General features: G+C 36.9%; 2 protein-coding genes across 23 annotated transcripts in view; one reads left to right on the forward strand and one right to left on the reverse strand.

Moving 5' to 3' along the window:
- The window catches only part of LOC139967271 (uncharacterized), a 29,048-nt gene extending 23,458 nt beyond the window's left edge, over positions 1-5,590 (forward strand). For 13 of the 15 annotated variants that reach the window (XR_011792948.1, XR_011792956.1, XR_011792949.1 and 10 more), the window contains one exon: positions 1,080-1,376. The gene's annotated coding sequence lies outside the window, so the exon portion shown is untranslated. Of the gene's footprint in view, positions 1-1,079; positions 5,401-5,482 lie in introns of those variants that run through there. The other 2 variants (XR_011792952.1, XR_011792950.1) reach the window with 2 other exon arrangements.
- The window catches only part of LOC139967268 (uncharacterized), a 58,939-nt gene continuing 37,076 nt past the window's right edge, over positions 1,526-23,388 (reverse strand). For 2 of the 8 annotated variants that reach the window (XM_071970870.1, XM_071970871.1), the window contains exons 2-4: positions 14,610-16,254; positions 12,776-12,871; positions 1,526-10,110 (exon numbers count right to left, since the gene is read on the reverse strand). In XM_071970870.1, the coding sequence (XP_071826971.1) occupies positions 12,862-12,871; positions 14,610-15,289 (690 nt within the window). In that variant the 5' untranslated portion in view covers positions 15,290-16,254 and the 3' untranslated portion in view covers positions 1,526-10,110; positions 12,776-12,861. Of the gene's footprint in view, positions 10,111-12,775; positions 12,872-14,609; positions 16,255-16,397; positions 21,589-23,388 lie in introns of those variants that run through there. The other 6 variants (XM_071970869.1, XM_071970868.1, XM_071970867.1 and 3 more) reach the window with 6 other exon arrangements.

A 23,388-nucleotide genomic window follows, 5' to 3' on the forward strand; every position in this document is an offset into this window, starting at 1 on the left:
TTACGATTTTCATTTATATATATATATATATATATACATGGGCGGCGATCATGGGGGGGGGGGGTGGGGGGACATGTCCCCCAATATTTTAGGTGGGGAATATACGGTAGTATCTAATAGTAACTAATATCCCCCCAATATTTGGTGGCATAATTTGTGTGGCTATAAAAAGAAAATAATACTTGAGATTATTTATCCAAATCATATTTGGCGGTGGCTAAAACTTCATCCAACACATGCTGCATGAGGTAAATGACTCTTCGTGGTCGTTTCTGTGACCTGTGACCATATAGCATGTTGTCACTCATGATTATTATCATGTCTGTAGGCCCTACATATCTTGTGTATGAGTGTAAGTACGTACAATCATATATATATATGATCCACATTGATATGGGTTCACTGGGTTTCCATTTGGCCAGTTTCCTACTGCAGGCGCGTAGCCAGGGGGGGCCGAAGGGTGGAAACCGCCCCCCCTCGAGCATATTTTTTTGGTATTTTGTTTATGATATCGAAGTTTTATAGTAGCCGTTATAAGAGGTTTTAATATTTGTACACCAATAAATTTACTGTCTGAATTTTCGAAAATTCCTTGACCAACATTCTTCATCATACTTCCCTCTACTCGTGCAATTTTGACCGGTCTGTTAGGGGTTGAAGGGGGTTTTTCTATATTGGTTGTCCAAAAAAGATGAAAATTTTGTGCAACATTATAGGTATGGTATGTTTTGAAGTGAATTTATTATTCAAATTCTGAACAAATAATGGGCTTAAAACCTTGAAAAGTGTGGCTGACGGGTATTGTGGGGCGTTACGTAGAATTACCTACAAAAACAATGAGCCACAGGAGATGCGATGAGGTCGAACATGATGTGTGACTGGTGACAATCTTGAAAAAGGTTATGAATGAAAAAAAACTATTGGGAAAAGCTTGGTTCTCAGGCAAAAGTGTATATCTGGTTGGTCATTTTCAAGCCCGAGAAGTGCCATTTCCGGTGATCAGGAGGCTATCAAAATCAAAAATTTTCTTGTACCCTGCGCGCCAACTGATGGATGGATTGTTTGATTCTTTCTTGCAGGATCCAAAATTAACCTCATTCTTTCCTGAGATTGGTCCAGCATCTGGAGGTTCATTGATAACTATTAATGGTACAGACCTAGACACCTGTAGAGATATAGAGGCTTTTGTTGGAAGTGAGCCATGCAGTATAACAACGTAAGAGTAATTAAATCCTTGCTGAGATACAGTCTGAACATGTCAATCTTTTGCACAGATCTCTAATATAATAAACAAAAGAATTGATTTGAATTGATTTGAATTCTTCCATTCATTTTTGTATTGATTTATTTTTTACATTCAATATAAATTCTTTAATATCATTCAATGTAGTGTAATAGGATGGCAAGATAAAAATTATTAGAATGTCATGGTGTCCTTTCATAAATTTAGAGTCTTTGCGGTTCACTATTTTGAAATGATCATGTTTTCTCTCAGGGGAATCAACTGCTTAGTTATTGACAGATCTGTTTTATCTTTAAAATAAAGTAACATATATCCCCTTTGACTACAATGTAACAATGTAACATATGCCAACACACGCAAACTTACAATCTGTTACTCTGTGTAACTCTTTACATGGCAGGTATGTGTGCTATATTGCAAACACAGATGTTTACTGTAGCTCCTGCATCAATGCACAATTAAGGTCACTATTCTGCTTCCAGCCATCATTCTTTTGCACAAGTTATTTGTTCTTACTTGTTCTTCCACTTGCTTGCTTATCTTTATTTTACAGAATACAACAAGATTACATTGAATGCATAAATGTGAACTCTACAGTAAACAGCAGCCATACTCTCATGTTGCGTTTTGACAATCTGCTTTTTTTCTGCGTTTTGACAATCTTTGACAATCTGCTTAGATAGTAATTCGCCTGCACCCAAGCAAATGTCCCCCCCCAATATTTGAAACAGATCGCCACCCCTGATTAAGTCTTAAGTGTACCTGGGTGAACAGATATGACAGTAGCGATAACTTCTGGAACTTCTGTTTTTCCATTTTCTTTTGAAAAAGTACTGCAAATCTCTTTTGTTTAACTGTAATTATAGCAATAAATTTGTTTATTAAAAATTAAAAATAAGATGGTATTTTACAACTCAATGTTCCAATTGTCATTTTAGCCTTTGAAGAAGATCCTGCCAGGATCCAAACGTCAGGCCAACTAACTTTTACACATTCTCTTACACAGGCTCTCTAGTGGATAAGTGCTAACAGTTTTATTTTGATTATGCATTTGTTTATGACGTCTGCCATGCATGGTCATTGCACTCTTTCATTACGCCTAATTCTAATTATGGTGAACAGATAATTTGGAACAATTCGTTCATCAAACTTAACAATAAGATGGTATTTTACAACTCAATGTTCCAAAAAGGGATTAAGGCAGGTGAAGCATCCGTTTGACAATGATAATCATCCATTGTCAATACTGCGTTTCAAAGAGAAGTATAGATTAGATTATATTGTCCATTTACTGTTTTCTATGATTTCCTCTATACCTAGAGCATGGAAGGATGGACTGGTGAAGGTTAACAAGGATATTGTTGATATCTTTGGTGATTATCCCCAGTTTATTCCATCTGTCTCTAGACACATTTATAATAACCTTATTACTCGTGTTAATACTCCTCCTGCGGCTGAAGCCAAATGGAATCTTTATTTCAATATCACAGCCACCCAATGGGAGAATATTTTTCAAGCCCCGTTTCACTCTGTCAAAGATTCCAAGATGCAATATTTCAAATTTCGCTTCCTCCATCGTATTATTGGAACAAACCACTACCATCATAAAATAGGGCAAATTGATAACCCGCGATGTCACATTTGTGGCCGCTATGATGAGACCCTGTTACATCTGTTTTGGGATTACTCTATTATATCAAACTTCATTTTAGATGTGGAGCAAGCTATTTTTGGCAGTCAGTTTATATATTTAAAGAATGACATGCTTCGGGTAACATTTTCCTGTGAATCACCCATATAATTCCTTAATTTTTCATCTGAAGTACTTCATCTGCAGTAAAATAAAAATGCGGAAATGAGATGTAGGGATTGTTTATTTATGTTATAATTTGCTATTAAACTTGAGAAAGAACTCAAGCAAAGAGGCAAAGCTTTTATTTGTTACGAGCAGTTAAAAGACTCAACTAGTAATTGCACTATACTGTTCAGTTAATTACGGCGCATCATTTTTTTTGTATGTACTTATCATTACTTGTAAAAGGTTTTTGACCTTATTGTACTCAAATATGGTCGAATTGGCACAAGAATGTTAACCAATAAACATACCAAGCGTGGTAAAAAATAAAAGATTGTTTCTCGGAAATCTATTGTTTTTCTCTCCAAGTAATGAAAAGTAAACAGTTTGGTAATAAATTGTCATATATTTATATTTTTCAGTACAGTAAATATGAGATCGAGAGGCTTTTATACTACTTAAGAATCTCTAATGTAAGAGAAACAAGTTAATGGTGGAAGAACGATCCTGAACACGGTCTATTTCCAAGTCAATCAATGACATTTACCTAGCACCTTTTCTGGCTCAACGTATAAAATAAAAAAATAACAAAGACGCATACAAAATGAAGAAAATATAGTTGGAATTATGCACTTATATGACTTAAGGTTAACAAATTCTGGAAGGAATAGATAACTTTCGGCAGGCTTATTAATATCACATAAAAATGACCTCAAGTATCCTCTAGAGTCTAGTCAATACTTGTTACAAAGTGAGCCTCACATCTTCAAGTAACATCTCTTTACCAAAATTAAACATAAAAGATTGGGCTCAATTTTTGTTCCGATTAGATATGTAGTTTCCCCTCCCATCCATAATTAGAAGAAAGAGTAAATGAGCTATCTTCTGTTTCTTTAAACCAGAGAGCTCAAGGCTCACCGATTCCTTGCTTCCTTTCTACATGAGCACACTTATAATGGGTCATTTTGTAGCTCATATGACGAATTATGTTCTGTTGCTCGGTAATATAAATCTACAGAGAAACTATGAATAATATCCAAGTTTTATTTCTGAAGTTATGATTTTGACTTCCTTAAAAACAGTGTGCTCACTAAGTGGATGAACATGTTTTCCCTAGGTTTTCAGACTCTGACCTTTATAAAAAAGACAATATGGTTATTTTTCAAAGTTCAGTTAAAAAGTTAACAAAAATATTTCAGACTTTGACACCTTGTTACTTCAAATGACATTTGACTTCTGCAAAAAGAAAAGAAACAAGAAAGCCTACTGAATCAAATGATTCCTTGTCTTATAAGATCAAATATGGAATCACCTGATTGATAGAAAAGCTAAGGAAACTGTGTCATGAAGTCAAATATCAAAACGTCAGAAAGTTATTGGGTTCTTAAAAATAAATATCTTTCTCAATTTCATAACATCAATATCAATCAAGGTCTGACCAATTATGTGCATTCTGTACATCACGTCATGCTGAACCAAAAGCGTACCACTGACCACATGTCTAACTTAGGTGTTCAGGAATGAATCCTGCTGACTTTAAACAACAATTGAAGTATAGTAATGTTGTTACACTTTCCCTATTGCTGACCATGACAATGCATTACAGGTAAGTTACATCTCAATATGACATCTGATCAACCTTATGTTATGTTTAAAATTTCCAAAGCGTAACTTCTGCTGAATCCAAGTGACCTCTACCCTCCACTAAACAACAATAGGATTTTTGTACTAATTATAAAGAAGCCATAGCCATACATACTATACAGCAAGTTTTGACACCTGGCGACCTTAAATGAACCCTGGCCTACATCATATTGTTAACAAACTATACAATACACTAGACTATCATCCCATGTATTTATGAGCTCCTTTCATGTTCTGATTCTAGAGATAAAGCACTTCTGATATATTCACACTTTGTCCTCTGCTGACTCCAAATGACCATTGACCACCACAAACAAGATCTTCAGATTTCCTTCCTTTGACCTCAAATTACCTTTAACTTTGAAAAACACTACAGATCATCTACTCACCAAGTTTGATCTTCCTGCAACTTCCACATCTTGACATACTGTCATAGGGGGAGGAGCCAAATTTGATTTGGGGGGGCTGTAACGACTTGCCCGAAAAATAAAACCAAAATTTTTCGCACGCTCCGCTCGCGTTCAACATCTTAATGTGCTTATCATATAGGCATTCATCAGTTATTACATCACATGGCAATAACTTACAATCATTTTCCATGTTATTGCCCTTCCATATTGGTTAGAATAATGGGGGAAGTTGTTACAATAATAACGATAATAAATAATATCAGTTTAACCATTGAAAAACACATTGCAAATTATTCTTCTTTCAGTAGGTGCCCGAAAAATTCTCAGCATATTGCCGAATTTTCACAAAAAAATTGAAAAACACACTGCAAATTATTCTTCTTTCAGTAGGTGCCTGAAAAATTCTTAGCATATCGCCGAATTTTCACCAAAAAATATTGAAAAACACATTGCAAATTATTATTCTTTCAGTAGGTGCCCGAAAAATGCTCAGCGTATTGCCCGAATTTTCACCAAAAAAATTGTTTGGGGGGCTGCAAATTGAAATATGACAAACATAATTCACATTGGCAGATGATGACCGACAATGAACTTTTCTTGTATTCAGCATACAGATTGATCTCTACTAAAGACAACAGGCTTCTTCAACTCAATGTGGTACACCTTCCATTTGGAACAAGCGGGCACCGGGTGATTTTTATCTCATGGTCCCCAAATTTTGCGTCTGGTTTGCCTCTAAATCATCTAACGAGGTGACAATTAATTTTTGTAAAAAGCGCAGGTCATTTCCCTAACATTACTATATCCAAACCTGAAGGTTTTATATGGCACTGAAGCTCGACAATTGCAACCCCAAAATCATTTTGAACTAACAGCTAGGTAAGTCACATTTGAAGAAAAAACAACTACTAAACAATTGGATGTATGACATGACAGAAGACTTCACATTGAAGTTGGGACTAATCTGACAGCAGACATATGTTGTGTATAGTGCTATGACATGATTCAAGGTTCTATCATAATGGTTCACAAAATGGAGTCTGATAACACCTTATGAAGTTAATAGTTCTCTTATAATATATCTGCATATATTAGTTCCCTGAAGATGCATTTATTATGATACAGGAATGGGGAACCTTGTCAAAACATACTATTTGAAGCCAAAGATAGAACTGCCCAATGATTTATAAGTGACTTCCCTGCTAGGATGAATAATGGAATATAGGCTGAATAAAAATGTTTAAATACAGCTGTATGTTATATCTTGCAATGATGAATACATTCTTATGAAATTACCCTTCTCTTAATGAATACACACCAACAACCACTATGGCTACATACACTATGGCTGCATAAAAGTACAATCAATTGAAACTATTTATATTTCCAGAATAAAATGTTACCTTTAGTAGAAAGACTAAAACATTTCTCATACTTGCATGAATATTAAAATAGAAATGCAACTACATGTAATAATGTCAAATGTGAATTAAATCTTGCATATAAAGAAGGTTGTACTAGCCTGAAAGTGTCTACAATATCAAGAATGTTATAAACAAAACCTTTCTAAAAGTATTTTGTACACAAAAAAATGAAAGCATGCCTTAGTACTAGAAGGTTACTGTAAAAAAATCGAGGAATATTACATCTATTGTATGTTTGGTACTAGTGTTTACACAGGTCCAAAAATCATGAACCGCGTATCATAGAGCCATTACCGAAAAAAAAAGTTTACCCTCATGTATCGCGATTTTCAAGAAATTACATATTGGATGCTATACTAAATGAATTATATTCTCCACTGACAATGTTTTCATGTTCAAATAGGTGTAAGATAAGGTATAAAACCTTCCTCAATAATTTCTATTTGCTTTTGTTTCTCTCATTAACTTGATAATAACTTCATATAATTAACATAACTACTAACATCGCACTGCCGCCGCTTTTTATGTTTGCCCTCCACCTTTAGACCATATAAATATCCAATTTAGCTTATAAACAGTTTTTACTACGACTAACTATTATATGGGCTCAGGGTTCGCATTAGCCACGGGATTGCGTGATTCCCGGAATTTGAATGCATTTGGAATAAACGTTTAGTAAAAAGCCACTTGCGATTATTATTTTTTAGTTATTCAATCTATAAACCATTAGCAACATCTTGTAAATTTCCTTGTCAGTCTTTCCTTCTATGAAATTAACGAATGAAAAAATCATAATTGTGAGAATTCTTTCAATTTCTTCCACATGGTAACCTTACACCACACTAAGTCAATAGGGAAATCTGGCCTAACCATCTGTTTATTCGCTGAAATTGTGATGCAGTTATAAGATATCCATGGAATACTTTCATTATTGCTGTTATCTTTGGCTACATGATAGTGTAATATCACACAAAGTCTATGGGAAAAATCTCGCATAGCCATCCATTTATTCGCTGAAATTGTGATGCAGTTATTAGATATCCTTGGAATACTTTCATTATTGCTGTTATATTCGACCACATGGTAGCCTAACACCACACTACCACAATGGGGAAATCTTGCCTAACCATCGGTTTCAAGACACAAAAACAAAACCAGAATGCAAGAATGCATTGTAGTTTCGATGATGTAACATGAGCAGCTTTCTTCATGAATCTGACGTAATGTATAGTGATGATGTACATGTTTACAAGGGTTTCACGATTTGACCTCTGATGACCCTTAACGACCTCCAGTCCTCCACCAAAAACAATATAGGCTTCTTTAACTCAATGTGGTACTTCTACACACTAAATTAGTGGTCGACACAAGCTTCCAGTATTGAGATATCGTGTTTACAAGGGTTTCACAATTTGACCCCTGGTGACCCCAAATGACCATTGCGCTCCACCAACACAATATGCTTCTTTTACACAATGTGGTACTCCTACACACCAAATGTGGGGTCTGCCCATGATTCCCTCCTTGAGATATTGTGTTTACCAGGTTTTCACAATTTGACCCCGGGTAACCCCAAATAACCTTTGCCTCCACCAAAAACAACAGACTTTTGCACTCAATGTGGTACTTCTACACACAGAATATGAAGTCTGCCCATGCATCCCATTTTGAGATATCGTGTTTACAAGGTGTTCACAATTTGACCCCTGGTGACCCCAAATGACCTCTGACATCCATAAAAAACAATACGCTTCTAGTATTTAATGTGGTACTTCTACAGACTAAGTATGGAGTTGATCTGACCTTCCCTTCGTGAGATATCGTGTTTACAAGGTTTTCACAATTTGACCACTGGTGACCCCAAACGACCTTTGACCCCCACCAAAAACAATAGGCTTCTTGTACTCAATGTGGTACTTCTAGGCAGTATATAGGCAATTGGTCTGACATTTCCTTCTTGAAATATCGTGTTTACAAGCTGGACGTCACAATTGCACTCACACACACACGCCATCATTAATGCAAAGGTTACGATTATCATCTAAACCAAAAAATCACACTTGCGTAGGATTCGGGTAATATATATTAGGAACCGGGTAGTATCGCGTCCGGTGGGTATCCGGGTTACCCATGCAAACACTATTTGGTACAAACAAAAAAAGGCTGGACATGTGCACCATTATTACAACCAAACAAAGGGGTGGGGGGGGGGCGGGGCCTCATCTGCTATAGTTTCTAGCAACTGTATTATCAAGTGAAAGGATGCAGTTGAAAATGGGATAACATGTATTAGGCACACAGGTATAATGCATCCCTTAGAAATCAGAGAAACTGAATTTTGCAGAAAGAGTTAGGAATACGCCAAGCACAGATTGATCCTAATCTGTGCTGTGTATATCAAGTTAGAAATACTTTACCTGTTAGTGTGTACATCAATATATATACACACCCAGCTTTGCAGTGTAAATTAAGTTAGGAATATGCCAAGCAAAGATTCATTCTAATCTGTGCTGTGTATATCACATATAGCATAACTATCACAAAGTACCAATCCCTAATCACCATTTCAATGTCTGCAAATGAACTTATAATGGCAAAAGTTAGCAAATGGAAGCACCTTAAAATGTTGACATAATTGTCAGCCAGGAAGATCACTATATTAAACTTGACATCATATCATGTTGAGGTAATAAACTATCATCATACATATTGTGGAAGACTCTACCATGGAATGTGGCATTTACACTTATTCTAGACAAAATATTACTGAATCTTGTAGCAGGTAAGATACTGTTGGCTTCATTTAAAATAATTCAAAAACAGAGCTAAACCACTATATAGCAGCATGTGGCACCATCTTTAAGGACCTGACATGATATTAGAGAATTTGTAACTTCTAATTCAAAAATTTCCAATGGAATCTTAACTCAAGAAACATTATCACTGAATTTGATGAATAACCTGAAGTTTAGCAATCAAAATCAAAATGAGATGTGAATCCAAATTTATGAACAAACTAAAGAAGCCAGCTCTCAACAGTTAATGTAATAATTTTGAGTGACTTTGTGAATACCCTAATGGAAGCATATATTTTCTCCTGTGCAAGTTTTTAGACTTGAAATTCATACACACCCAGATAAATACTTGAGGATCTTAGTCAGAGATTACTATTTAAAATATGAAAGAACACAAATTTTATACCCCATCTCCCCATTTCCCCATGCCTCCTACACAATGATAAGTAGGTCAAATTTTCACCAGATTTGATGAAAACAATGAAAATTAAGAAGTAGTTTGTATAAGTTGGGTGTAGACATAAAGTTACCAGGTTTCAGAGTAAAAGCCAAAGTGCTATTTACAACACTTCAGTCAAAATAAAGACAGCCGTGTACTGTGCTCATAAAAAGATTTGCTACATTTGAAAAATTAATTGATTCACATGGATGGTCTCATTTGGCTCATCTCATTTCACCAAGAGTCACAGCAGCTGAAGCTTGATTGGAATCTTCTATTTTGTGCCAGAAGCAATAAATGGAGTTGCTGTAGAGTTGCATATGTTTGATTGTCGTACATGAGTTGAAATAAAACTTCAATCTGTGAAAATAAAGAAAAACATTCATCAAACTATAAAGAAATAAGAATAATTCCTTGCCACATTTTCCATAAGAACAACTCAATGCTAACAAGAGTTTTTAATTTTTGACCAGTGTTGAAAGCAAGGTTCTTGCACATATGAAGTATGAAGGTTCATCCAATCTTTACTTTTGGAGTTATATTTACAAGGTTTTCGACTTTGACCTGTAATTGCATTTAATTTCCACATAAAACAACAAAGGCATTTGTGCTTACTTGTAGTTGGATTTGCATACTACATATGTGGTTCATTAAAGCTTTTCTTTTGCAATGATTTTTGGAATGTTTTCACACTTTGGAATCTATTTATCTAGTTGGGGCGACATGATGACACGACCCATTCTTTCCACAAATCACGATCGTCAGCTGTTCTTATGAGCTGGTTGAAGTCCATCCCAGTCCAGGTTTTTATGTTGTCAATCCAAGTTTTAACTGGCCTGCCTCTCCTTTGTACCCTATCTGTCCCTCCTTGCAAGATAAGTGTTTGCCAGGCTGTTATTCTGTCTAATGACATGCCCAAACTACAGAAGTTTCCTTCTTTTCACCACTGAAAGGAGGGGTTGCTGTTTCCCTATGAAACTCCCAATTATTGGCTATACTTGCTTGTTCATGGTGTGCGAAGTGTAATGGATCTGGAGAAGTTTTCCGGATACAGCTCATTTCAAATGCATTTATTCGCTTTTCCATCTCCACATTTAAAGTCCACGTTTTGCACTCATGCAGGACCTTGGAGTCTACTAACTTCAAATAACCTTTAACCTCCACAAAAAAATGATAGGATCCTTGAACTAAGCTTTATCTATTCAAAATATGAAGTTCATCCAAGCTTTCGGAGCAGGAGAACAGCTGGTTTACAAAATTTTGAGGCTTTCACCTCCATTGACCTTTGATATAATCAATGGTGTTCTTGAACTCAGTAATGTAGAAGTTCACACAAGTCTTCTTTCTGTCAATCCCTGCTGACCTTTCAACCTCCACCAATTTCACCAGGGTCCTTGTACTCACGAGGGAGATCTACTAAGTACTGTATGCAAACGGGACAAGCTGTACCCTGCTGACCTTTCAACCTCCACCAATTTCACCAGGGTTCTTGTACTCATGAGGGAGATCTACTACGTACTGTATGCAAACGGGACAAGCTGTACCCTGCTGACCTTTCAACTTCCACCAATTTCACCAGGGTTCTTGTACTCACGAGGGAGATCTACTAAGTACTGTATGCAAACGGGACAAGCTGTACCCTGCTGACCTTTCAACCTCCACCAATTTCACCAGGGTTCTTGTACTCACGAGGGAGATCTACTAAGTACTGTATGCAAACGGGACAAGCTGTACCCTGCTGACCTTTCAACCTCCACCAATTTCACCAGGGTTCTTGTACTCACGAGGGAGATCTACTAAGTACTGTATGCAAACGGGACAAGCTGTACCCTGCTGACCTTTCAACCTTCCACCAATTTCACCAGGGTTCTTGTACTCACGAGGGAGATCTACTAAGTACTGTATGCAAACGGGACAAGCTGTACCCTGCTGACCTTTCAACCTCCACCAATTTCACCAGGGTTCTTGTACTCACGAGGGAGATCTACTAAGTACTGTATGCAAACGGGACAAGCTGTACCCTGCTGACCTTTCAACCTCCACCAATTTCACCAGGGTTCTTGTACTCACGAGGGAGATCTACTAAGTACTGTATGCAAACAGGACAAGCTGTACCTTTGAGTTATCTATATAAGCAAGTGTCACATTCACACCACCACCACCACTACCATTACATAGATTTCCTGTACCTGCAGCAAGGAATAGAAAACTGCGATAAAGCTTTCTAACTTGAGTTGAGGTGGCTTGAATTTGTAGATATATTAGAAGCAATGTTGCCATGTTTCACTACTCAAAGTAAGTCTGTATATAAATTGCAGACCCTGTTCTCAGGTAGGTTTCCTGTATTAGCATTCTTTAGATAAATTTAGCAAGATAATTCACCACTGTCATCTGAACATAGTGCTACCAGTTTATAAAATAGCTATACTATTGATGTAACAATGTACACTGCATAAGCATGTTGCAATAGTTTGCACCTTCAGGCACAGTACTCATTAGTTGATCAATGTACAATCCAAGCAATACATCAACAACTTGTAAAAGAACATGTTAAATCAAGAACAGCATAGACCCCTTGCTACCAAAATGTTATTGAAAGAATGAGGGGGAGGGGGGGGGGGGTTAAATCTCCGCTCACCAATAGTATCTAGACTATAAAAGTAACCTGGAAGCCTCTGCTTTGAAATTTGTATTCAGATTTAATATAACTGACACAGTAATAACAAGAGCTGGATTCATAATTTGGATAGTTTGGTTATGTTGTCAGGGGCAACCAATCTACAGTGCAGTGCAGCAGGAGGATGTGAAGTATCAGGTCTTTATGAACCACTGCTTGTGGTTGTTAAACTTTGTCCTTAGCCAAAGACAATAGGCGTCAATAAACTCAGTTGGAGGAATCCTGTCCTTCCTTGTTTACACGCTTGATGTCAGACCTACTGATACAAATACACACGCAAGGTTGAACCCACAGGTTCACTGCTTTCTGTAAGTAACCAATCAACAGGAGGTGTAAAATGTCTCTTACTTCACAGAAATATTCCTTCTGGATTCTCTGAGGATGGTGTAGCCACAGCCAATTGCCTTGGACTGCCCTTCAAAATGCGATGCAAGTTAGGGGATGCTGCAAACATGAAGAAAGAAAATTACCCTCTGATCACATCAAACTAAGGTACAGTATCACATGAAATAGAAAAGCACTTATAATAGGTGGCAACTTGGACATATTAAAGGTGTCCAAATCCTCAGATTAAATCAAAATGTTTCTTGAATGTTTCTAGTGAATCTTCTCTTAAAGCAATGTTCATTTAGGTAACATCACTTGATCTTACTCAAGGACCTTTTTCTTACAGCAATGCTCATGTGTTACCATCACTTGATGTTACTAGTGGACATTATCTTAAAGTGATGTTCATTTAGGTAACATCACTTGATATTACTTGTGGACTATATATTAAAGCAATGTTCACATAGTACCATCACTTAATGTCACTAGTTGACCTTATCTTAAAGCAATGCTCATGTGGTACCATCACTTGATGTTACTAGTGGACCTTATCTTAAAGTGATGTTCATTTAGGTAAGTAACATCACTTTATCTTACAGTATTCATGGACCTTGTCTTAAAGCAATTATCATGTGGTACCATGACCTGATGTTACTAGTGGACCTTATCTTAAAGTGATGTTCATTTAGGTAACATCACTTTATCTTACTCATGGACCTTGTCTTAAAGCAATGCTCATGTGGTACCATGACTTGATGTTACTAGTGGACCTTATCTTAAAGTGATGTTCATTTAGGTAACATCACTTTATCTTACTCATGGACCTTGTCTTAAAGCAATACTCATGTGGTACCATTACTTGATGTTGCTAGTGGTACCATCATTTAATGTCACTAGTCGACCTTCCCTTAAAGCAATGTTTATATGGTAACATCACTTGATCATACTAGTGTAAGTTATCTTAAAGGGTGATTCCATTTCAAACTAACAATTCAATCATTCTGATGAAATTTCATAAATCTGAGAAGGTCGACCGGTAACTTTCAGAAAATTGGTTGACTTGAGGTGGAATGACCCAAAAGCAATGTTCATGTGGTACTGTAACTTGATGTTACTAGTGGACCTAATCTTACAGAGATGTTTATTGGTACCATCACTTGATGTCAATGGTTGACCTTAACATAAAGTGATGTTCATGCGGTACCACCTTGGTGGTTAATGGAGGATTAATTCCAAGTAAGATGAATCATACAGAAGTGTCTCAAATCTGCAGATACAGTATTAACTAAACATACAGTAGCTTCCTCCATATGAATATTCTTGTAATCTGACTTTCAAATTCTACATTAATAGGACAACACCTTGCTCCATTGTAGTTAGCAAACAAATGTTGATTTGGATGTGAGTTAGCATAATTTGATGGTGCTTAGCATTTGTGGGCAAAGTATCTCACACTTCAGGTCCTGTGGCAGCCCAGTTAACAGTTAGTAGCATAAGTGATGCTCATAAGGTTTGATGAATGTCTGATTTAACAATGTTTCATTCATAAGGATATACCTTAATATATCATGTCTACTACAAACAATTCCTTGAATTCATACTTACACCCTTTTTCTCTTCCATTATCAATCTAAGTATTATTTTCTGGAATAATGATGTGCAATCCTTTGGTCGTTTCTTTTCCAAGTCCCCCTCTACTAGTCTTAATTCATTAATCAACCCATTTAACTTTTCATTCACTTTCTCCAGATTGGCTGTGATAACTGAATACTCATGCTTCAATTCCTTTAACTCTTCCTTAACAGCCTTCATTTCCTCTGACTGATCTCTGTCTAATTTTACCATTTTTTCTTACCTTTTGACAATTTTGATCAATTGAATAATCTCTGCTTGTTTCTGGGAGATCTGCCTGTTACAATCAGCTACCTTATCTTTCAAGACATCAACACTTGCTTCCAACTTCTTATGTATTTGCCGTTCCAGATCCAGTTCATTATCACAGAAATCTTTTTCATTAAGCAAGGCTTGATTTCTTTGAATAGATTGTTCTATCTTTGATATTTCTTCTTGAATCTTGTGAATGGCAGGATCATTCTCAAACTTAAGAAGACCTTGGATAGCTACATCTAGTCCTGTCAGTTGTGACTGCTGGTGATTGAGTTTGCACTCTTGAGCTTTCACCAGGTCTGCCAGTTTACCTTTCTCTTCTTCTTCCTCTATAGCTTTCTTTCTCTCCTCCTCCTCTTGTCTCTTTGCTTCTTTTGCTTTATCCTCTTGCTGTTTTCTCTTCTCCATTTCTTTCTTATTCTTCCTTTCTTTTTGTAACTGATCTTGTTGCAGTTTTTCCTTTTGTTCTGCTAGATTCTTTGACTGGACTCTTTCTGCTTCCTTTGTCTTCTCATCAAGTTCTTTTTTCCTTCTCTTAACCAATTCTGTTTGTTTCTTTTCTTCAAGTTCTTTCTCCAAACTTGTTCCCTGCTTTTCTTGGTTGTTTTCTATCATTGTCTTTTGTACCTTCCTTTCTCCTATTGTCATCTTGTACTGTCTGTTGCTCCTGGTGTTTCTCCATGTCTGTACTCTTTAATTGTTCATCTTCTTGTTTTCCTAGTTTCTTTAATGGTCTCTGTCCACCTGTTTCTTCTCTTCTGTTCTTGTTGCCTAGGTCTTGCCTCATTTCTTTGTGTTCCCTGGTTCGTTTTACCTTCATTGCCTTCTACACCTATTCTTGTTCCTGTCTTTGTACTTCCAAGGCCCTCATTCTCTCTTGGTTTAGTCTCTCACCTTCAGCAGATGACTTACCTTCCTTATCTTGCAATGTAGAGTGGTCCTTATGATCTGGTTGATTTTGGGACTTGGGCTGGTAGCTGTCATTAGAATAAGCAGGAAGCTGACTTTTAACAATTATATCTGGTTGATGATATATTTGCTTCGATTGTGACTGTTGAAAGACCTCTTCCTGAACAAGTAATGGTGAGGAGACCAAGACATGTTTTCCTTGGTACAGGTACAGGTTTCACCGATTCTGCTTCAGATGTTTCCAATGAAGGTTTAGGTTTAACAATTGGTGGCGCATGACTCTTCTTTTTAAAACTAGAAGCAGATGTGATCCCAGATGAAAGACTGACAGGTGATGAAACTTCAACCTGCCTTGTTCGAACAGGACTTGACTGAGTGCTTGATGATGGTCTACTGCTGGAGTGGGTGACAAAATCTTTTTTTCTCAAGATGAAGCAGTTCTGAGAGTTTTGCCCCCATTTCTGAGACAAGTTCAGAGGGTGTTCATTTGGATGGAGGTACCGTTCTCTCAATGAGATTGAAACAACCAACCAGTCGATAAGATTGTGCAAGTGCTATTGCTATATCTCTAGAAGTTGTAGTGGTATCTAAACCACTAATGGTATTTTCAAAGCCATTAACCCAAACTTGCAAGTCCCCCATGATAACAAATATCAACTCAAGTAGCAGATCACTTTACACCACATCCAGGATGTCAATATCATCTGGAAAAAAAGGAGAGGCAATTGAATGCAGTAACTACATATTATATCAAATTCATCAAGACAGTAAGATGGCATTATTAAATGTTTGGTTTTCATTCATGCTTGTCAGTTAAATACAGAACAGATGTAATGTCTGTGTCTCTTTCAACATTTCCAAATCAGAGAGAACCGTTTGCATGACATATTCCACAAACACTAAGTCATTATTTACTTGCCTTGCATGATAGTGCAGCAAAATTTTTCATTGTGTAGAACATTGTTTTTGATATTGTGTATTGAGGTCAAACAATTTGCCTGCTCATGCATCCCATTATTGTTTGGTACACAAATAGTGATTGTTTTTGTTTTATTTTTTTAGCATAGCTACAGTAGAATAATTGAGTGCCCTTTAATACCACTGTCAGAACAGTTTACCTCCCTCAGGCATTTGAATAGGCTCTCACGGTAGATGGCTGGAAAATTTGAGCTGTGCAAGTGACATTTCCAAGCTTGAATCTTTACTAGGCTTGGTGAGTTGATTACATAACACACAGGCTAACATTCCTGACTAATGGCCTTGAAAGTCGAAGAAGTGGGTAGTGGCCAATAATGGATGGCATTCTTACTAAAGGGCGGGCGGATATTCAAACGGAGTAAGAACACAAGGCCAGCACCAGACCTGACAAGTATCATTACAGCCTTCAGGAACGCCAAGGAGACCCGAAGGGACTAAAGGAGCGTAGCTCCTTAGACTAACGAGAAAACGAGAACCCTAAGGTTTTGAAGCAATGGTGGGGCCTTGATCAAGGAACAAAACACAGGCTCAAAGGGGGGCTGTCGGCAAATCACCAGGACCCAACTATAGCCTGACAGAAAAAACGAGAACCCTGAGGTCTCGAAGTAAGAATAAAAGATCTTTAAGAACATGTTACAGAATGTCTACAACTTATACCCCAAAGACAGAGCTTCTGCCAAGGAAGCCTTGGAGGGAAGGAAGGAGACCAATGACAACTCACAATCCTTCTTTTGTAAGAGAACTTACCCTGAGGGATTACCAAATGTGAAGTCAAACTCCAGAGACTGGACATGAGTAGCCCCATGGTCTAAGAAAAAGCTCCAGCCTAAGCTCTCAGGCCAACAAGTACTGTAGCCTAACACATAAAAAGTGATATATAGTCCAAAGCAAGGCTACAAAATATATAAAGCATGCACTAAAGACAACTAAGATTTTGCACAACTGATACCTGTACAAAGAAAAGACAGGCATGACAGGAAATCTAATGAAAAAATTCATGTCCAAAAATCTGCAAAATTTAACATGATACTTATCAGTGCTTGATGCAGGTGATGTTATCTGGAATACAGGTCCCAGCTGCCCTCAGAAACTGCACCATAAACTTTTAAACCAAAAATATTCCAATAGATGTAAATCACACTAGAAAAACAGTTGTAACCCTTGAGGATGGTAGATTTGGAAGGAAGAGGTAGTAGGTGTTACGTGGGGCGCAGTGCTAAACTGTTACCAAGTAAATTAGCTGTCACCCAGAAAGAACAGCCACAGTAGATGAAAACAGCCTTCATAAAATAGGGAAGAAAAAAGTATTTTATGACCACACAAAGCAATGGATAAGTTTAAGTTGGTGCAATTAAGGTTCAATAAATTCTAGGCATGGTAACAAGGGGTCCTCATTGCAATATGCATGACTGCAAAACCCAATGCAATATATCTCCAAAGCCTGTGCATGTGTCCTCTTATTTAGGCACTGGAACACTGAAGTAGCTTCTACTTATCTGTGCCCATGTCACAAAGTAACATTTTAGGCTCTTCCACAAAAAGGTTGTGAGCACATAGTTTTCAAGATTTTGAAATATTAATTGCAAATATGACCAGGATAAATGGAAAAACTTACAATCTTTAATTTCTTAAATGGAGTAAATATTTATCCATGCCGGAAATCCCTTTTAAATGTGGCATGAAATCATTTCTTATAGCAATATCATTGAATTCTTTGCATCCTAAACTAATTTGTTGTACACTGATGAAGATCATACACCAAAAGATTTAACTCAAACAAGTGTGACTAAGAAGGATGCACATACTATTCTGTATCAGCTGTTGCACTCACTTTTAAAAAAGGGTATTTCCATGTTTTACATGTTACCCCTCCAAGTTGTTTGACCAACCAGCCCTGCTCCATCTCTTTGAAGTGGGTAAAACAAGCTAAAACAAGTTATTCCAACATCACTTTCTATGTCCAGTAGTAATGAGATTTAGAACAACCCAAATATTTGCTCCTGGGTACCTGTTTCTTAATTGCGGTCGGTTCCTTCTAGGTACCTGTTCATTACCCATTCAACACAAAATCCAAGTATACTGATGGCATGTACATAAGCCTAATGTTACTGTTACATATTAATCTTTTCTGTTAACAGTTGTTCATTTCACCCATGGAAGATACTGCCAGACACATTGCTAACTTACTAAAAATATCCTAAAATTGCTTGTACAAAATCCCTTGTGGTCATCCACCATTGAGGTGTTTACAGTATAGAATTTAATTTAAACCTTGTTTCCATATCCAGAAAGAACAGTCTTCCTTTGTGAAATATAGACACATTTTACCAACTTTGAGCTAGCAAATCCCTTTAAATAGTTATCCAGAGTTACATGACATTGCTTATTAACTGTGAAATATTTGGGGGAAATGGCCAAGTGTTGCACCATTTGAGTTAACCTGATGACCCCTTGAAATTCAGAGGGAGACAGCCTTAAATATCAGGTTTAAGTGTGTGTACGTTTCAAGTAAGAGATTAACTCTGAAGCAGATTTCATTACCTTGATGCCAGGTTTGTTGAGTTGAAGACCTATAGACCCCCTTCACATAACCAAACTGAACTGAGTTTTACCAAACTATGGTCACCAAAAGAAAATCATACATTTGGAGAATTCACAGATTAATTGTAGCTTTAATTTTGGAGTTATAATGTTTAAAAGATTTTCAGCCTGTTGACCTCATGCAACGTTTGACCTCTAGCAATTTCAATAGGATTCTTACACGCAAAACAATACACTTCTTGTACTCAATATTAAAGACAGATCCACCATTAACTTTGTGAGTTACCGTGTTTACAAGCAAGTGTCATGCATGCATGCAGGCAAGCACACACATCACTATCGCTTTGATTCCTTTGGCATAGACTCCTTAAATGCAACTGAACATGGAGAACAATGAACATTACAAATGTTTTAATAACCACTTCGAACAGGTAGGAATTTGTTTTACAGTTGTATCACTAATATCAATCATGTCACTTCTCAGATCTGACCTAGAACGTCAAGTGGTCTCCATTGCTTTTGTACTAAAGACTGTCAAACTCTTTTCACTGATGAAGGTGTTGTCTAATAGCAGATGTGATTGTTTTTAGACTGAGATTGACCTTCAAGCATTGATATGGTTTACCCAAGAATTAATTGGCAACCATATCCCCACTGCAATGCATACATTCTGGTAGTAAATATGTTTGAATGACTATACATAGTACTTTTAGTTCTACTTAGCATTGTCTGTTCAAACTGCAATTGTTGGGCTTGCTATGGCATGGTTTTATATGTCAGTCTGGTCATGTAACATTTGATGTGTCCCCTTTTGTTGTGAAGTAACATCAAATTTTTCAGTCAGCTTAGCTTGACCTAAGTTCGAATGTTCACACTAAAATAGATTTTGCTTTATGCAAAGCTTATCAGTCAGAATACATTTGCAAGTTTTACAATAGAGTCACACACCCAATACAAAGTATATACATTGCCACTGTGTTCTGAGTAGTCTTATTGTGAAACTATGGTATACCATACAGTTGATGTGTCGGTTTAGATATTTACACTAACATAGTATTGTTACTAGGATATTGAAATTTGTGTTCGCAGCCTGCAATGTCTTAAACTTGTTTGCGTCCGCTCAAAAAAACTTGCGACCCTGCAGTCCTCCATGAATCGTGCACTTTAAATACCTCCACAAGAACAAACAATACTTAGTTATAATGAGGGCTGACAACATATTTGCTTGTGCACAACTGTAGCCTATATTGATAGGCCTATACTTTAATATACAATAACAAAATTACTGTCAATTTCAAAACGGTCAAGTTTGCCATAGACTAGTACCATATATGGTCTAGACATGTATTGCACACTACTGTACAGTATACAACTCCCTTACATAACGTCTGCAAAATGTAATCGGTTATGCACATGCTGTGAATGTCGGGAATCAATGTAAAGTCAAACAAATGCCTAGAGAGAAATTGCAATCTGAATAAAAATACTGCACATTTACCAGATTTAATTGCGCCTCTTAAATGATGTAAAAATATTATGTACAGATGTCAACGACACAAGAACATACCCCTTAATAGCCTGGTACTTGCTCACAACTTTTATGAACCCTTTCCTAAGTTACAATTAACAGTTACCCAATGCAGTTTTTCTTCAAAGTTTGCCAAATCTTTCCTTTTCCCCAGTTATATTTGCAAGTGGGCCCAACCCTGGCCAGTTTAAGCCCTCAAAATTTATGCAAGTTTGCAATGAATAAATGACTGTGGTATGAATGCACATTTTACTTAGCAACTCCCAATGTCAAGAGTACAAACATCGTCGTTGTCGTCCTATGAGTCATGACTGACCCTTTGTGACCCTATTGATGATGACATTCCAACCACTTCTATCCTGGGCATATCGGTGAGCTGCGCAGATGTTCATGCCGGTGATCTCTTTTATTCCGTCAGCCCATCGAATTTTTGGCCTACCACGTTTTCGTTGACCCTCAACATGACCTTGGGTAATGGTCTTCTCCAAGTTGTCACCTTCTCTCCTAGAAATGTGTCCAAAATACTGCAGCTTGTTCTTATCTATCTTCTGACATAAGGTGACCAAGCTTCGCTCCAATTTGGTTCTTAACAAATCATTTGACTTACGTTCCTCCCATGATATCCTCAGCATCCTCCTCCAACACCACATTTCAAAAGCATGGATTTTCTTTCTGTCTACTGCTCCAAGAGCCCACGTCTCAGACCCATATGTAGCGATTGGAAAGACTAAAGCATTCATCATATGAATCTTGGTGTTCCTTGAGATCCCTCTGTCTTTCCAGATGTCAGTGAGGTTTATAGCAGATGATCTAGCCATGGCAAGACGCCGTCGTATTTCTTGTGAGCATCCACCATCATCCACAATCAGAGAGCCCAGGAAGTTGAAAGTGTTGACTACTTCGACATCCTCTCCATCAGCTTGAATATGATGGTCATTCTTTCCTCCACATATCATAACCTTTGTCTTCTTAACATTGAGGTACAAACATACTGTGAGATAAAAAAATCATTTGCAGTATCAGAGACATTAGCTTGCCACAAAATTCATAAATTGTCTCAACTGATAACATTTTGTGATCAAAACAATAATTTAAAATAGTACATGATATTCTTGGAGACAATTAAACTACAACTTAGTTAGTACCATGAGTGCTTGTTGTCAAAATGTGTGTCTGAAACAAGGCGTAACATGATATGTTAGTGAACACATGATAGCCTATAGCACAATCGTCGCTATCTCTACACGGGAAAGTAACATTACAAGTAGTTGCAGTTGCACAACATCCTTTCTGTTCATTGAGCACTGCAGATGCAAAAATTGTTTGCAGATGATTGGTAAGGGACTATTGGCCAATCAAATTTTGTAAAATCATCATTTACTAATATTGTTAGCATGAAAATCTCTGTAATGGATGTTTTCAGCTCTGTAACAAAAACCTTACAAGTTTGATTGTTGATTGCAGTTGATTGTTCTGATTCATTTTCATTGTTTTCAAACAAATTCAATCATCTGTAGGATTGTATGAAATTTTGGTTCTTTGGAGATTTTTGTGTTGAAATTAATGTTCATTAAAAATGTGTTTGGTTATGTTTGCATAAATGAGTGTATGTACTGTGTCGCCAGATGCATCCCTGTCTAAAACTGTGCATCCTGGATGCAGATTCCTGTTTGTAACAATGCTATGAACAGAAAGGGCAATTACAATTTGAACCACCACAACTTTGTTCCGGCTGCAACTAATTTGTCAACAATACATCTTAGTTGGAAATAACTTGTAAAATGGTTCACTTTTTACAGTTATATGAATCTTCATGTGCAATGGTGTTCACAAGCATCACAAGCATCGCAACATGTTTCTTCTACTTCAAATATGTCAATGATTTTAGGGCTTCTTCATAATTCAATTATTAAAATGGCTTGGTATATGTGCCAGTGTTGAGTGTTCATGCACAATAATGACATGGATAGGGTTTTCAAATAAATTTCTGTTGGCTTCCTTACACTTGGGAAAAAATACTAAAATAGTCTACTGTAATTACCTACTTCACTTGAGGATGTCAAAATTTTGCATTGATTGGTTACTGGACTGAACCCAAACCCACCAGTATGAATATGGACATGATATTAACTATATTTGAATACACAGGTATACCATGGACCTTCATGACCTATTATGTTCACCAACAGCAGTTGTTGATTAAATCAGTTTCACACTGAGGTGTTACACTTAGTGCCAATGTCTCTATTGGCATAGCATAGTATCCAATTATTTATACTCATAGTTGCAGCATTGTTACGTACGAAGGATTCTGTATTCAGGACGCAATGTTTTGGCCAGGGAGGCAAACTCTATAAATGGACCCAAACTTTTTCTTTTTGAGAAACAAACCCCAAGTTCACTCTCCCAACTAGGTCAACGGAGAACATAATAAAACACATTTTTCAATGAATATCTTTGTTTCTTTTCAAAAAACCACAACTTCTTCTGACGAGAATCAAAAGTTCTCCCACTCATACAGATCATATAATTTCTTTGAAAATAAATACATCATAATGATCAACCACAACGTACAGGGTTACCAAAACTCCATTACGGAGATTTTCATGCTAAAAATAGACAATGATGCTTTACCAAACTTCCCGTGATTTGATTGGCTAATAGTCCCTACCGATTGTCTGGCAACATTCTTGCATTCTTGAACAAAGTAAGTTGTTTAACAACAATTACTTATAACGTTACTTTCCCCTGTGTAGAGATAACAAAGTTTGTGGTTTAGGCTATCATATAT

The sequence above is a fragment of the Apostichopus japonicus genome, chromosome 5 (genome assembly GCF_037975245.1).
Source record: "Apostichopus japonicus isolate 1M-3 chromosome 5, ASM3797524v1, whole genome shotgun sequence".
Lineage (NCBI taxonomy): Eukaryota > Metazoa > Echinodermata > Holothuroidea > Aspidochirotida > Stichopodidae > Apostichopus > Apostichopus japonicus.